Here is a 17,597-nt window from a genome sequence, read left to right as displayed (position 1 = left end):
TTGAGAGCCAACTCTATGATCAAGGAGTTGGATCTATATAGATGGAAGGAAATACAGATACCTGGATGGACCCTGGTGTGTTATAGAGGACATGTGAAGCAATCAGGATGCAGTTAAGTGGCACGCAAAATAGTTTGATTAAGGTGCAGGAGTTACAGTGGAGGCAGTAGAAATTTACATTTCAAAATTTGAATGGAATTTCTCAATTTTGCATGGATTAATGATGGCTTTTATCTCTTTGTAGTGTGTGATTTTTATAGAAGTGTGGGGAGTGCAGCAAAGATAAAATGGAGAAAGAGTTAAAACAAAAACAGACCTGGACAGTGGTTAAGTAGTAAAAGCAGATTCAAATCAGGAATTATTGCAATAGGAGGAAAGATAACTCCATATAGAATTGGCTCAGTTTGGCCAGGAACAAAGGCTCACACCTGTAATCCCAGCAGTGGATCACAAGGTCAGGAGTTCAAGGCCAATATGGTGAAACCCTGTCTCTACTAAAAATACAAAAATCAGCCAAGTGCCTTGGCACATGCCTGTAATCCCAGCTACTTGGGAGGCTGAGTCAGGAGAATCGCTTGAACTTGAGAGGCGGCGGTTGTAGTGAGCCGAGATTGTGCCACTGCACTCCAGCCTGGGTGACAAAGGAGACTCCATCTTAAAAAATAATAATAATAGTTGGCTCAATTCCAAATATAAGAAGGAAAACTGGGGGTTAATAGTCAAGGAGCAGGGTTAGAGTGAAGGGATTGGTGGATGGAAAATTACTAAGAGCTTAAGGGATTCTTGTTAAACTGACCTAACAAAATTCTTGCTGAAGGCAGGACAGAATGATCAGACATCACATGGAGGATGGTGGGTGATGAGAAATTGAATCGGATATCAAGGGTGGTCATATACTGAGGGTGGGGATTCTCCAAACTGTCATAGCAGGATTTTTGCTAAAACTGGACTCTATAAGGATGGAGATAGAAGCCCAAGGCCGGAATAGTTGAGCAGAGGGCTCAAAAGAGCCTGGCTGAAGTGTGTACAAGGAAAGAATCCTGTCAGAAGAGTTTAATCTAAACTTTAGAATTAAAACTTGGTTCTCTTTCCCACATTTGGGTATATTTTGCCTTCACTTCTGTCTCTTACAGTATTGTGGACTTCTTTTGCAGAATATTATGAAGGTTTTTCTTCCAGATGTACCACAAATTGTGCACTAATTGTACATAAATTGAGAGAATGGTCTAAATTTGCTAGGTGGTTTATAAATTACTGGCTTCTTGTGAGGTATAATTTACTCAAAAGCTTTTAGGAAAAGGTTATCAGCATAATAGCACTGCAAATTATTATTGCTAATTATAATAGCGTGTGCCATGTACCTGCAGCACAATAGAACACAAGCTTACAAGGGAGGTAGGACTCCATGTGGATTTTCAGAAATACCTGACGAGAGAATTCTATACGTATGGATAAGTCTGATATAAATCAACTGTTTCATTTATTCTAGGTTTCCCTAACAAATCTGAAGGAATTTGATATTTAACTAGAAGGAATATTTAATATAGTAATTGTACTATATTTACTACAAATCAACTATATTCTTATCAAAGGGCAAAAAGGATATAAAGTAATTTGATTCATAGTTATTGGGAATTTTGAAGCTTACATATTTTTTATTTGGGGTTAAGTTTACATTTTAATCTTTCCTTCAAGAATCAGCATTTGTGTCTCTGTTCCAAGATTGGGAAATGAAAAGACACATGATACAGTACATGTTTGATGCAAAAAACATTATATTTGTGAACATACATGGTTTCCTAGATAGATCCGGTGGCATCACACTGCTCTGAAACCTCAGACACATGTTTTTTCTCTTCAGATGGGGGCAGAAGGCATGGAGGGAGGTGCTTCAGGAAACCTGCATTCTCGGAAACTCGTTAGCTTTACACTGTCAGGTAAGAATGTCTTTAAATGTGACATCCAGTCTGAAAGTGCACGGTTTCAAAGGTATGAGTAGTCACTTCTTTCTACAGACTTTCGTAGAGGATATGATGATATGTGAACTAGTTTTTTGGGGGGTCATACTTCTGAAAATTCAGGTATATCTCTTATGATGATACAATTAATTATTAATATAAATTCAGAAATTATTTCCTCTACCAAATTATCTGGTGATAGACAGTGTATATAAATATGCATAGTTACTTTAAAAAAAAACTGTAATGTAACATGTGCTAACGCCACTGAGGAGCTTTATTATTGAAAATAATTTATTCTTACTTCAGCTACAGAAAGGAAAAATTTGAAGACTGGGAGGGGAAAAAGCCAATATACTTCTTTATCTGTGAAGGAATACAAATAAAAATTGAAAAGTGGATAAGCCAATTATTTTGGGGTTGTCTTCTGACTAGCAAACTGTTCAAATTACTTGTATGTTTACCATACAAGTAAAGCACTGTTTTTCAAGGTATAAGACAGGACTCATTTGCAGTTTGTAAGTTTGATTTAGTTATATCAGTAATTTTAAAAAAATGAATAATGTCAGAGTTTACCACTAAAAGGATTTTTTTTTGATAAAGCATCAGTTTATACAAACTGAAAATCTTTATATAAAATAATATACATGCTTATATTTGTGTACACTAGGTTGCAATGTAAAATGTATTTCATAAATAGGACACTGTCAAAAAAGTTTGAAAGGCACTGATTTTAGAAAATGAATTGGTAGTCGTAAAGTCAAGAATACTCTAAGAAAATCCATATATGAAATAGACTTTTAAAAGAGATGACTGTGCTATAATACATAGAAAATGAAGTCTAATGGATCTCCGTCACTGGAAGATGTTTTGTTTTTATTTTTCTGTAGTTGTAGTACTTCCAAAATTTAAATTAGATCCACTTTTCTTGACTGAAAAAGAAAGACATTGTAAGTGAAAATAGAGGTTCTCAAGAGTGAGAGTTAGAAGACCTGATCCTGAAACAGACACTTCCACAATGCATAATTACCACATATGACTAAAACATACACATCAGTTCATTGCTGGCCCATGGCCTTCTGAGTATCTATGTTTGGTTTTGCAAGTTTCTCCTTTCCCCTGCGTTTTTACTTTGCTTCTCTGGTGAATCTCAGCAGTTGTAAACCAGTACTTATGAATCAAATTTGGCCAATAAATATGTTTTGTTTGAAACCTTCGGGGTTTAAAAAATATCTAGGTTTTTAGAAGGGCACTAAAAATAACCAGTCCCTGTGGTACTATGTCCCTACCCCCTCATCCGCCTGTTTCCGAAAAACATTTTGGCTGTACACCTGTGCTTTGAACCTTCACAGTACTGAGGGTCTGAAGCTACTGAAATGCCTGGTGACAGGCAGGAAACGATTTGTCAACCCCAATAGCTAAGAAAATTTAGAGTATTACCACACCACAGTTTTCTTGGTTTTGTTTTTTTAATTGAGAGGTAAAAATTGTTTATTTTTATGGTGTACAGCATGATGTTGTAATATAAACCATTGGTTTCTTAGTTTAAAATTATTACCCTATGCTTTTAGGTGATTCGTATCATTCTAAGCATGACACAGACATACTGATTTTGACTCCAGATGGGATGTTATTAACTATGTGAGAATGACCATCTGTAAGTTAAAATTCCTAGGCCATTTTCCTAAAAAGTAGGAAATAAGCCTTGAGGCACAGCCAAATGCTCCTTCCTTACACCTTTCTTCCAACATCGCACCTCTATTCACGTGGAGGCTAGCTACCTAACATCTGTTTTATTTCTTACCATATAGCCTGACATTTGCAGACAGTGTGCAGAAATGACTAGGAACTGAAACCAGTTCTATAATGTTAATTCTAAAAAATTAACTGGTTGTAGCATACTAACAGGGAATGATAATATTTGTCTGAGAGCATTTAAGCACTGTAGAATGACTGCCTACAAATGTTCCACTCCTGTTATTATGAATAAGTAGGGGCACAAATAATTGAATTTTACAGCTAAAATTGAAAATATATTTTGATTAATATTTTAAACATACTCCAAATAAGGCTTTATTTAGGATGTTTAACACATCATACCTTTGTGACTTTGAGTCCTTCTTTGGCCTATTATATGGTGTGGATATTTGTGAGCAATAGGATATGTAAAAGACAAAAAAGAAAAGATCAGAAATGAGATGGATAAAGGGAACCAAATAATCAGATTATAAATAATTGGTAGTGTATTGTATTTATTAAAGAAGATTTCTTTGTACAGTGTCCCATTGTGGGAAGTTTAGTATCGGGCTTATCTAACAGTGATATTGTTTACCACAGTGACTTAATCTTCTGGTGGAATGCTTTTTGTTCAAAGGAATTTTTTTTTGTGTGAGTGATTTAGCTCTGTCAGACTTTGTGGCGTTCATTTCTATGTTACTCTTCACTTGCTACAGAGAAATCCCTTTTGGGGGCATATAGTTAATATATAAAGAATATCATTCTTCTGTCTGAGTTCAAGGGGAATATAATCAAGAAAGAAAAGAAAATAAATGTGGCAATTGCATTTTCTTCTCAGAGCTGCTCCCTGCTGAAGAAAATCAAGTGAAAATATGTAGCATCATTAAATTGACAGTAAGATGCAAATTCTGCATTTAATAATGACTACATACTTTATGAAGTGTCAGGAATGGGGACTGCAAGGCTAATAAGATTACGGCAGCTTCTCTGAAGTGCCTGTCTAGTTATTTACCTGTCTTTTCCTTCTCCCACTGGTTTTCAAATCAAAGATCTTGCTAGATATTCCATGCAGTGTTCTCAATGTGTGGCAGCTCACGCCTGTAATCCCAGAACTTTGGGAGGCCGAAGCAGGCAGATCATGAGGTCAGGAGATCGAGATTATTCTAGCCAACACGGTGAAACCCCATCTCTACTAAAAATATAAAAATTAGCTGGGTGTGGTGGCGTGTGCCTGTAATCCCAGCTACTCGGGAAGCTGAGGCAAAGAATCTCTTGAACCCAGGAGGCGGAGGTTGCAGTGAACCAAAATCATGCTACTGCACTTCAGCCTGGCAACAGATTGAGACTCGGTCTCAAAACAAACAAACAAAACATGCTCTTGGTTGAATTTTTAACTATTTGCAGATATATCAAACTTCCCCCCTTTACTGCCAGGTATGTGTCATCAGACATTTCTGGAGTGTTTTCAGCACATGTACCTGGGCCATGAGTTCTTGTGGGCCACTGGTGAGTCACCTCCTGGGAGCACTCTTTCGAGAATATTGCTCTATGGGCAACTTCAGGCCAATTCTATTTTTCTAAGAAAGACCTTATGTTTCAGGAATAGGCTTATATGGGATGACCCTGGTGACTTCCTGTAATTTAGGGTCACTATCCAGGGTCTGTTTGCCAGCTGATCTGGGTAATCCAAAGGTCTTTGGAGGTTCAGGGACTGTATGCAGAATGGCTTTCTGAACCATAGTGTTTAGAATGTCCCTGGATTGATCTTCCAGCATTTTCAAAGATGACTTAGCTCTCAGACCTATCTTATTCAAGCTGATATTCTCAGAAAATGTTGCAGACTCAATGGAGCCAGCTTTATTTCCTAACATGTTTGTGTCTCTTAGCCTGACCATGGAAAAACATATCAATCTTCACACTGAAATGGACTTTGGCTAGGACTTTTAGCAGCTCATACAGTGTGAAACAGCAATTTGTGAATCTAAGATGAGTTATAGGACATTCATCAAATATTTAAATTACTTTACTGGCTATTTAAAATAGCAGGTAGCACTCACATTTCAGAAAACATTTTCCCTAACATTCATCACATTTATGGAATGTATATGACATTTAAATGTAGTACAAATAAATATATGTGCTGATGTTTCATCTCCAATTAAACTTAGTTCTATGTATATGTAGAAGATTCATTTTTCTCTCATGAAGGAACATGTGTTTCAGTGAGCTGCTTACTAAGTATTTCGCTCAAGATGTTGTCTGAAATTCTGGTTGCCGAATTACGTTGCCCTAGGATAAAGATGGTGAAGTTGCACATGTTGGAATCCAAGGAATTCCCAGGAAAAGTCAGTTTAGAGAATGTGAGGTGGTGCTAAAGGTTTGGCTTCACTTTTGCTCCCTGTTAGGAGACCCCTCTGCTGGAATTAGTGCCATAAGCCATTTGTTTTCACTTACCTAAGCAACCATAGTGTGAATAACTGCTATTGTGTTATTGAATCGTTTTTGTTTAGAGCTTCCTGTGTTTAAGAACAAATTGTCTTTGAGTTGCTTATTCTAATCAGAATATATGTATCCTTCCTTCTTCTGTCCCTTCCTCCTTCCTCCTTCTTTTCCTCCTTCCCTCATGCTCTCTCTTCGTTCCTCCCTCCTTTTCCCTTTCTTTAAAGATCTTAGGGCAGTTGGGCTAAAGAAAGGGATGTTCTTCAATCCTGACCCCTATCTTAAGATGTCAATTCAGCCAGGGAAGAAGAGCAGTTTCCCCACCTGTGCCCACCATGGGCAGGAGAGACGGTCTACTATCATCAGTAACACCACTAATCCAATTTGGCACCGAGAGGTAAGATGATCCTCAGGGGTCTCCTACTTGACAGTGAGGAAGTCAGCCCAGTCTCTCTAGTTCTTGGGACTCTCGCATCCTAAGGTTGTTTATGAAGTGTCTAGGGGTTCTCTTGGGAAAGGGGTACAATGCAAATGAGCTATTCCCGTCTCTCCAGAGCCAGGTCTAGAGTAAGACAAATGAAGCTCTCACTTCAGGGGAACAATTTAAGGAGCCTCCAAAAAAACTCAGTTGTTAAATATCTTAATGCGTTTTTGTTTAAACTATCAATGTGAAAAATTCATGATGAATAAAATGTGAAAATTTTAAATAAGGACAAGATCAGTAACATTGCCTTGTAGAGTCATAGTGGGGCGTGAGGCAAGAGGAATCAGCAATACTGATCTTGTTTTGATTTAAAATTTTGATATTTTGTTGTAGCAAACATTTAGTACAAATTAAAGGAATTTCTCTCTTTACGGGCTTTGGCAAATGTTTTATGAATTTCTAGATTTTTGTTAATTAGTTGAGCCATTCAAGGAGTCATCATCCTGAGTGAAGCCAGATTGTGTTGATGGTATTTTAGACTTTCGCACAGCTACAGTATGCTACCAGTCATCTTAGTGCACCATATCAATAAAATCAAGCAAAGGGTTTTCTCATTTGAACTATGGAAAGTCGAAGAATGAACAGACACTTCTTATCTAATGAGCAAAGCTTGAGCTCTCCCTCCATTTCTCAGAGATCTGAGTTATGTTTTACATAAGTAATGTGAGAATGTTTCTGGGCTGGCATAGGAGTTACACAGTTAATTAGATCATGCCCTAAATATTTAATGACAACAATATGTTCTAACAATGTTGTAGAAATATTTACTTGGAGAGAGGTATTTCAGGGGATCTAAAACCAATTGGAGAAAAGATATCGTTATTTGAGACTTGCCAACCCTGTCAGGCATTTCTCGGGGGCGGTTCCTGTGGTTTTGGAGATGACGAATGATTGGTGCTTGTATTCTTATACTTGGTTTAAAAACTACTAATGATCTCATCATGGTAAAAAAAACAAAAAACCTCTTAAGGGCATGCCACTTAGTCTAACACATTTCAAAGCCTAGAAGACATAAAAATATATCTCAATATGATTCTAGAAGGTGCATGATAGATATGATAATGAAACAGGCAGTAACTATTTTCCTAACATTCTTAATTTGCAAAGTTTTTGACCATGTCACCAGTGCAAGCCTGAAAGGGAGGCACAGAGGATGAGATCATCATATCTTCATTTTGGTGTTTAAGAAATTGAAGCGTAAAGTGTTTATGGGACTAACTATTCAGAGACAGAAGTGGGGCTTTAACTCCGCTTTTTTATTTTAAGCAAGTACCTTTTTCCATTAAGCAGACTGCCAAATTGCAAGGCCCTTTGGAAAACCTTAATTGTTATGACGAGATAAACCTGAAGGCACCCAAGTGAAAAGTTGGCTAACACTATTCCCATCATTATAGTTGCATGGATACTGTCAGGGAAGCAGTGAAGTGATTTAGGTTAGATTCCTGGCTCCATCATTTACTTATCCTGAGATTCTCATCCTTAAACAGAAAATTATATTGTTCTAAAGATAAAGTGAAGATTTATATATGTAAAAGTCTATGTAAATAAAACTCTTCTTATTTTATGTCCTTATTAATGTCCAATCAAAATTTCTCCAGTGGCATTCTTTTTTTTTTTTTTGAGATGGAGTTTCGCTCTTGTTACCCAGGCTGGAGTGCAATGGCGCGATCTCGGCTCACCGCAACCTCCGCCTCCTGGGTTCAGGCAATTCTCCTGCCTCAGCCTCCTGAGTAGCTGGGATTACAGGCATGCGCCACCATGCCCAGCTAATTTTTTGTATCTTTAGTAGAGAGGGGGTTTCACCATGTTGACCAGGATGGTCTCGATCTCTCGACCTCATGATCCACCCGCCTCGGCCTCCCAAAGTGCTGGGATTACAGGCTTGAGCCACCGCGCCCGGCCTCCAGTGGCATTCTTAAAATGAAAACCACAAAACCTATCTTAACCTCATACTTTTATTTTTCTGTCCCAGAATAAATGACCCTGTATGCCTTATAAACTTAAGTAAAAATTCCATTTGAACATTGTTTTAATATTTATCAGGGAAACCACAATATTCTGCAGATGTTCCTATTTTAACCACTAAGTGGAGGAGTATTTTCAACCATGTTTTACAACTTCAGAATTTCATGAGATGAGGGTTTCAAATTGTCAATCAAATATACTAGTTAATTCTAAACCATTCTATAACAAGATATTAAATATCAAAGAATTGAGATACAATACATGTAGGGAGTACTAAAATTGCATTGTGCATAACTGAATATTTGATTAACATCTCCTAAAACTGTTAAACTAGGAAAGGCTGTGTGATTGACTGATAGGGCTTCTTTTGTCGTACAGATCCTTGACTGATGCTTTTTAATCGTGGTGAATGCTAATGATTCTGAGTGAATAAAGGATTGACAATAGCTGCAGCTGTTTCTAGCTTTGTGGAACTCTATGTTGTTAGAATTTAAGAGATATAATTTCCTATACAAATAAAATGATATAGTATTGTATTTGTCTTTCTTTTGAACCAGCATGTTATCTGTTTGTGTTTTCAGAAATATTCCTTTTTTGCACTTCTTACTGATGTCTTAGAAATTGAAATTAAAGACAAATTTGCCAAGAGCCGTCCCATCATCAAGCGTTTTCTGGGGAAACTAACCATTCCAGTCCAGAGGCTGCTGGAGCGACAAGCCATCGGGTAATCAGCCCTTACCTTTGGGGATCTTGTTGGGATTAGTTCATAGAGGAAAATATGGAGTGAATCTTGGTAGTCCTAGCACTTTTCATATTGATTAGAAGTAGTGACACAATTCTTTTTAAAATAAAAACATCATTACACTTAAAAATATATACTTGACAAAAAGTAGTTTGTTTTAATTATATATATTTTTTGCATCTTTATCTTTTCCAAGATGTAACCACCATTAACATTTCAGTGTCAAATCTCAGAGTATTTCATTGTTTCTCAGGATATTGAAGTTTTTTTTTTTAATAAAATCTCCCTAGAGCAGAATTCTGGGGTCAGGTTGATGCCTACTTTATCCTAATTAATTCCATCCAGAGAACTTGTTATTCTTGAAAAACAGAAACAATCTTGTTTTGGAGCCATAAAAAACAAGAACTAGACTTGAGGAAGTGTTATTACCAAGCTCCTAGATATATACATTCATTCAAACAACTAAAATGTATTCATTGACATACTCAAAATTTAATGGGTAATGTCTCTTGTGAGCTTTTTGTAAGTTGTGAGTAAAGTAGTAAGAAGTCATACCGAGGAGATAGAGAACAAAAACAAGTTATGCCAATTAATGATGCGTAGCTGACTAGAGGCTCTAAACTGTACAGTGCAGCAAACAATGGATAGAAACATTGTGTCTTCCTTCTGAAATAGCCATTAGAGGGCAGTGTGAGAGCAGAGGTGGAATGATTTGGCTCTATCCTTTTTTCTTAATTAAGAATAAGTTGGCTGGGCACGGGGACTCAGGCCTGTAACTCCCAACATTTACGAGGCTGAGGTGGTGGATCACCTGAGGTCAGAGTTTGAGACTAACCTGGCTAACATGGCAAAACTCTATCTCTACTAAAAATACAAAAAGTTAGCTGGGCATGGTGGCAGGCGCCTGTAGTCCCAGCTACTCAGGAGGCTGAGGCAGGAGAATTGCTTGAACCTGGGAGGCAAGGTTTCAGTGAGCCGAGATCACGCCATTGCACTCTGGCCTGGGCAACAGAGGGAGACTCTGTCTCCGAATTAGTCATTTAATTCAGAATAAGATTGTTGCTGTGTGCAAGAAAATGAAATGATTGCATTTGACTTTGATACAAAGGCTTGAAACAGATGGACAACTCCATCCTTGAGGAGGCCGGCAGCTCGAGCCTGAGGCCCAGGCAGGGCAAAAACTGAGCCTGCTTCTAGATCTGGGACATAACCCCACCACAGTGGCACATCTGGCTCTGCCAACCACCCCATAAGCACTGCTCATAAGGCACCCTGAGAATCAGTGAAAGGCCAGGCTCCCCAGCAGGGAGAGCCAGCAGCTCCAGCCTCCTTACTCTATAGGTGAGGAAGCAGAGTTTAGTGGCCCCCTCCCCATCACATAGCCAGGGCTGCTGTCTTGGGTATGAAGGGCCCTTTTGTTCTTGTGTTCTTGTGCTTCTCTCTCCTAACTCCCAGCTCCTGTTCTTCAGGATGTTGCACAGTGTCCTGTGTGCGATGTTGGGTGATAATCCTTAGCTGTGAGCGTCCTTTTAGAACCAACTTCCTGTTGTACTAAATGCTGAGGAACCAGACCCTCTCCCCTTTTGCACCCGAGTCAAAAAACCCCTATAACTTGAGGCCTTTCACAGCTCCTTTATGACCTTCAAAATCTCCTTCTTCTGATCTCCCTTTGCAGTGACAGAATCAGTGTCCTTAAAAATATCACATAGCGTATGATATCTCGTGCTCCTAATAATATTTTTTCTTGCAGCAATAGTTCCTTTTTTCCTTGGGTTTATAAATGTTCCATTTGTGTGAATGAATAATATTACATTGGACTATAATGTGCCTTGAACCTTTAATGTTCTTGTGAGTCAGAAAGTTTTAAGAGAGATATGAGGGATTTGGGGGGTGGCCTGTGGAAAGAAAGCGAAGGCTGACTCCAGTGTAGTCAGGATGAAAGAAGCATTTCTCTTCTTGCAGTGATCAAATGCTCAGCTACAACCTTGGCAGAAGGCTCCCAGCTGACCATGTGAGTGGGTACCTCCAATTTAAAGTGGAGGTTACATCTTCTGTTCATGAAGGTGAGATATAAATATATTTGCATGAATACACTGCTATACGTGTTAGACCTAACTCAATTATCAGTTTGCTTCTGAACAGAATTGAATTAGTGTCCTGTTATGAAAGTAAAACAGCTGTCAAATAGTTACCTGTTGAAAATTTCTAAGCAAGTAGGAAAGCCTGTTTTGCCCAAAAATGTCTCTTAGATTGATGCCTGCATTTTGAAACTGGGGCGTAGAATTTTGAGCCGTATTAACTTATATAGCTCCTGTGCCAAACTGACTAGCAGTCTCCTTGTTTAGTAGTGAGTGGTGAATCTTAGCAAGCCAATAGAGAGCCCTCAGTGGAATGACTGAATTTTTTTAACTTATTGGTGGCAAAGCAAATAGTTCATAAAACGTTCATTTGTTATTTCTAGTTCATTTTTAGAAATGCTGTTTTCTCATTCAGATGCCTCTCCAGAAGCTGTTGGCACAATGCTTGGAGTCAATTCTGTGAATGGAGACTTAGGTAGCCCTTCTGATGATGAGGACATGCCAGGGAGCCATCATGACAGCCAGGTGTGCACTAATGGGCCAGTTTCTGAGGACAGTGCTGCCGATGGGACCCCCAAGCATTCATTCAGGACTAGCTCTACTCTGGAAATAGACACAGAGGAATTAACCTCTACTTCTTCAAGGACCTCACCTCCCAGAGGACGTCAGGATTCACTCAATGATTACTTAGATGCTGTCGAACACAATGGCCACTCCAGGCCGGGGACAGCCACCTGCTCTGAGAGGTCCATGGGTGCCTCTCCGAAACTGAGGAGTAGTTTCCCCACCGACACAAGACTCAATGCCATGCTTCATATTGACTCAGATGAAGAAGATCATGAGTTACAGCAAGACCTGGGTTACCCATCTTCCCTGGAGGAGGAGGGAGGCCTGATCATGTTTAGCAGGGCATCCAGAGCCGATGATGGAAGCCTGCACTCTCAGACAAAGCCAGAGGACAACCCCGTTGAGAATGGGGAAGGCTCCTCACATGAAGCCACTTCCTTTGAGGATAAGCCAGAAAATCTTCCAGAGCTTGCAGAGAGCTCCTTACCTGCAGGCCCAGTCCCAGAGGAAGGTGAAGGTGGCCCAGAGTCTCAACCCAGTGCTGACCAGGGCAGTGCTGAATTGTGTGGCTCTCAAGAGGCAGATCAGCCCACAAGTAGGGCAGACACGGGGACTTCTGATGCATCGGGAGGAAGCCGAAGAGCTGTCAGTGAGACCGAGTCTCTTGATCAGGGCTCTGAGCCTTCCCAGGTGTCCTCTGAAACAGAACCCAGTGATCCTGCCAGGACAGAGAGTGTGAGTGAAGCCAGCACCAGGCCCGAGGGAGAGAGTGACCTGGAATGTGCGGACAGCTCCTGCAATGAGAGTGTGACCACGCAGCTGTCCTCTGTTGAGACGCGGTGCTCCTCTCTTGAGAGCGCACGGTTTCCTGAAACCCCAGCCTTTTCTTCTCAGGAGGAGGAAGATGGAGCCTGTGCAGCAGAGCCCACCAGCAGCGGCCCTGCCGAAGGGTCGCAGGATTCCGTGTGCACTGCTGGTTCTTTACCTGTGGTACAGGTGCCCAGTGGGGAGGAGGAAGGGCCAGGGACAGAATCGGCCACGGTACCTGACCAGGAGCTGGGGGAGGTCTGGCAGCGGAGGGGGAGCCTGGAGGGAGCCACAGCTGCTGCTGAGAGCCCACTCCAAGAAGAGGGCAGTGCTGGGGAGGCTCAAGGTACCTGTGAAGGGGCGACTGCCCAGGAGGATGGCGCTACTGGAGGTAGGATGTGGATACCACTGTGGCTCTTGGCTTGATCATAGCTGTGCAGAGAGAAGTTCTGTAGTTTTCCCCTCAATGTAAATAAGGCCGCAGGTTGCTTATTACCTGAATTCCTCACCTTGAGCTTCAACAGGGGAAGAGAGGCAAGATTGAAAATAGGGCCAGGAAGAGAAGGAAACAGGTAACAAATGTGTGGCAGCTGAAGCCCTTCCTCTAGATTAGGCCTCCTGTTTCAGAGTGGGGAGGCCGAGGGACTTAATCACATAGCAAGGAAGAAGGCACATGATTTACATCCAGATGGCTTGAGTTCAAATTCAGCGCTCTTTTAAAAACTGGATCGTCTATTGCTGAAGCAAGAGGCCTATTAAACAGTAGTCTTCAAACAAATAATGTGTCTCTATTGGGACCTGGGTTTGTAGATACACAACCCAACAGGCGGGTAGCTTCAACCTTAGTGTAATCCTCAAAGGTATGAGAGACACCTAGTCACTCCCTTTTTCTAAAATTTCACAGTGAAGGATAAATGTATGCTATGCATCAAAGGTAATATTTTTGTCTTCTACAGTTTAGGAATGTCAACTAAGTTAGGTGATGCATTCTGATTTGAAGAATGAGCTGTTTTTGTAAGCAAGGATACACATTTACATCTGCAGTTTGTATTACACTCAGTGAATGCAGCTCTCTTGAATGATTTCTATAAAATGCCCTGTGAGGATGTATTAAAAATCAAAGAGCAATTTCATATATCTAGCTGGCATAACTCAGAAATAGGAATGATTTTCTTCTGTAATTTATTTTTCTACCTACATTATCCCCTTCTCTTCTTCCTCCTCCTTTTTTTCTTTTTCCTTTATTATATTGTAGCCACCATGTGACCCTAAAGCATTAGTGCATGACCAGGACAAAGGCCACTGTGGCTGAGGGATGAGGAAGGGGAAGTTGCAGGAGGGGAGGGGTACAAGCAGAAGACAGTTCTTCAGGAAGCCCGCCTCTAAGCATCCACCTCCTATTTATTCTCTTCTTTTGTTTCTACCTTCTCATATTGGAAATGAGACTAAACAGAGAAAAGAAACTAGAACTGGGATATATGTTAGGTTTTTAAAAATTTTTTATAAAGTCTGTTTTGAAACTGAAAGAGAAAACAATACCTGGTAACTTTCTACCTTTAATCCTAGGTTCTCACCAACCACTGCGATCACTACCTTCAGTGCGCCAGGATGTTAGCCGCTACCAGAGGGTGGATGAGGCTCTCCCACCAAGTGAGCACCTGTTAGTTAAAAAGGGCCCACCTTAATCAAAGGGTGCAAGGTGACAGGCAGACCCTTTCCATGAGTCTTAAAAGATGGATACATGGTCTTCAAGCGGAAGGAATCTGGGTGCTGCCACTTGGCCCAGCAGGTGTAGTCTGAGAAGTGCCAGGCCAGCAACTCTTCTCTGGCACCATTCTGCTGAAAGAAAGGGCAGCTGTAAATCCTGCACTGCCTGTGGGGTAAACATTATAACATGGAGATAGACCAAGATATTTTCAAAAATTGGGTGCATAATAGAATTTTTTTAAATTATGCCTAACCACAGCATGAATGTTCTTTCAGCTAATAGAAAAATTGGTACGCTCTCTTAGGAAAAGCTTCACTCTACGTAATATACTGCCTTTTTGTTCACTTACAGCATTTAAAATCATTAAGCACAAGGTTCTAATATTTTTTAGGGATATGCAGAGAAGGGTTACTAATTTCAGAAATTAGTCTCCTACTTATTTGGGACATGACAATTATCTGGGGATTTGAAAGACATTTTATTTATTTTGCTTTCAGAAAACACTTAAAGGAGTGATGGTGGAGGATTAGGGATGCTGGGATATAGTTACATAACCTTTATTCAATGGTATGAGTGATACCCCTGGCCAGTCATAATCCAGATGAAATGTAAACTCTATTTAAATTTCTAGAATTCTTTAAAGAGATATAGCTCTGTAAGAGCAATGGATTTTGATGAATATTGGTAAAGCCTGGTAAACATTGTTATTAAAAATACATTGGAAGGTGCACCCTGTTGTCTTACCTCTTTCTCTTCTTGCTCACCCCCTCCACTTGCCCATCTTACATATGATTATGACAAGAAGCTAATGCCTTGGCTTCTCTGTGTTTTAAAAATGGTGGGACATAAGTGGGGTGTGGTGGCACACACCTGTAATCCCAGCACTTTGGGAGGCCAAGGTGGGCAGATAACCTGAAGTCGGGAGTTCAAGACCAGCCTGGCCAACATGGTGAAATCCCATCTCTGCTAAAGGGCACAAAAAATTAGCTGGGTGACATGGTGTGTACCTGTAATCCCAGCTACTCAGGAGGCTGAGGCAGGAGAATCACTTGAATCCAGGAGGTAGAAGTTGAGGTGAGCTGAGATGGTGCCATTGCACTCCAGCCTGGGCAACAAGAGTGTAACTCTGTCTCAAAAAAAAAAAAAAAAAATAGTGGGTTATAAAGAAGGGAGGGAACGAATTTAAAGGACTAAAATTCTGAGTGGTTGTCTGGCAAGTACTGACAAAAGATCTGAATGGTACTATGGAGAGTTTATCAAAATATCAGCTTAATCCTTTTGAAATTCTTTTGGGCACAAATCCTTCCTTCCCTTGTTTGTATATTTGGATAACTGAGGGCTGTGACTCATAGAAAACATATTTTAAGCAGTTTAAAATAAAATAGACTGAGAGATTAATTAACCTTGTGTTATCTTAAGCAGGTACAGGGTCCCAGGGACTGAAGAGGGGCACAGAAAACTTCCTTATTGATAAAACAATTGGTAAAGCCTTTGAGAAAAGATGAGTCAAAAAAGGGAAAATGTTCCTGGAAGATATTTAGGTATAATTGGAGCAAAACAAATTCAGAACACTAGGAGAGAGTTCTGGGAGAACTTCATTTTTATGTGCATACAGATTCATAGTCATTTAGAGTTTCAGGGGGTTGACAGGAGCATTGCAGAAGTGCATTGATAAATGGCTTTTTCTTAGCCACATCCAATTGCTGTAATTTTTCCTGTATATAAGTGTGGTCTCCTGATTGTATTTAATAAAGACAGGTACAGTCCTGCTGAAATTATGATCACTATTTGGGATATCTCAATATATTGTTTAAATACTGGTGTTTGCATTACACCTGTAGAATACATCTTAGGAATTTTTTTTTTACAATTGGCAGTTCATTTTAATGAGCTGATATATTTGCAAAAGTAAAGGAAACTTTGTGACCCATCCTATTTAATCAGTGAGTGACAAACGAGGAAAATTCTTAAGATGTGTTCCCTCTAATTCAGAAGTTTTCAGTGGTGGCAGAGGATGCCACCTACTAGGCAATGTTTAGAGCTGAGGTGGAGTGGCCTTTCAGTATAACAGTGTTTGAAGGGTGCCACTGGCATTTAGTTGGTAGGGGCCAGTGTATCAAATGTCCTACAGTGGTGAAACAGTCAGATACAACTAAAGAATTGTCCCACCCCGAATTGTGCCCTCTAAGAAACATTTCTCTGTACTAATTTGTTTAATACTTGGTAAATAATATTTTTTAAAAATATAAACAGAATTTTTATATTTTAAAAACTCAGAAATGAAGTTGACTACCTCTAAAAATGTAAATTATGCACACACGCACACACACACATTTATACACTCGTGCTATAGCAACTTGCAAATTTGGGGATGTATATTTTCATGGGTAGGCTATGGATTATGGTCTGGGCATGCCTGGTCACTGTTCAGCTCTGTCTCCCATTCCCATGTGTGTCTCATCCTATGACAGTGTTTAATCACTTGGCTGCCCTGGCTAGTTGTCTGTCCTTACCCTGCCTGGGACCCTCCTGTCCTTTTCTAACTGGACAACTCTGCTACCACACCTGGCCATGCGTCTGACTTACATCTGTGGCATCTACACTCTGTGGTGTCCTGTGCTTTCTGAGGCTCATCTAGGGGTGACTGGCTGGAGCATACAGATTGGTTCATCTCTTAAATGACCTCACTGAATTATTTTAAGGCTAACAGTTGTGATTTTTTAACACTATTAGTTATCATAACTTCATTTTTGTGATGCTTTACACTTTACAAAGCACTTTTGCATGCTTTCCTTTATTTTTTGTTCTTTCAATAATTTTGCAAGGTAGGTGAAGCAGATCTTGTCCATAATTTGTAGGTTGTTGCATAGAAGTCGGCTAATCTGATTCTATAATTGCAGAAACTGAAGCCAAGATAAATTAAGTAATTTGTTTAAGATCCCATGCAAGTAAAAGTTGAGACAGACTCTCCAATATTCCCTCTCCTGTATCAGGTATTCTGATCTGAGATAGGAAGGGAAGGCCTATTTTGTGGGCAGATGCATGTGAATTCTGAAAGTCTGGTTTGAGGCAGAGAGTCCTTACATGGTGATATATGTTTTTTGGGCACCAG

At 39.9% G+C, this 17,597-nt stretch overlaps 1 protein-coding gene across 4 annotated transcripts in view; it reads left to right on the top strand.

Annotated features, from left to right (window-relative positions):
- The window catches only part of HECW2 (HECT, C2 and WW domain containing E3 ubiquitin protein ligase 2), a 404,347-nt gene that overhangs the window by 268,637 nt on the left and 118,113 nt on the right, over positions 1 to 17,597 (top strand). For all 4 annotated transcript variants that reach the window (XM_035305193.3, XM_035305191.3, XM_078328066.1 and 1 more), the window contains 6 exons: positions 1,862 to 1,937; positions 6,362 to 6,531; positions 9,165 to 9,307; positions 11,288 to 11,388; positions 11,819 to 13,168; positions 14,344 to 14,427. In XM_035305193.3, coding sequence (XP_035161084.2) covers positions 1,862 to 1,937; positions 6,362 to 6,531; positions 9,165 to 9,307; positions 11,288 to 11,388; positions 11,819 to 13,168; positions 14,344 to 14,427 — 1,924 coding nt within the window. The remainder of the gene's footprint in view (positions 1 to 1,861; positions 1,938 to 6,361; positions 6,532 to 9,164; positions 9,308 to 11,287; positions 11,389 to 11,818; positions 13,169 to 14,343; positions 14,428 to 17,597) is intronic.

Source organism: Callithrix jacchus, chromosome 6 (assembly GCF_049354715.1).
Source record: "Callithrix jacchus isolate 240 chromosome 6, calJac240_pri, whole genome shotgun sequence".
NCBI classification, from domain to species: domain Eukaryota; kingdom Metazoa; phylum Chordata; class Mammalia; order Primates; family Cebidae; genus Callithrix; species Callithrix jacchus.
The sequence above is the reverse complement of the archived record's forward strand: the minus strand, read 5'-3'. Positions and strand labels throughout refer to the sequence as shown.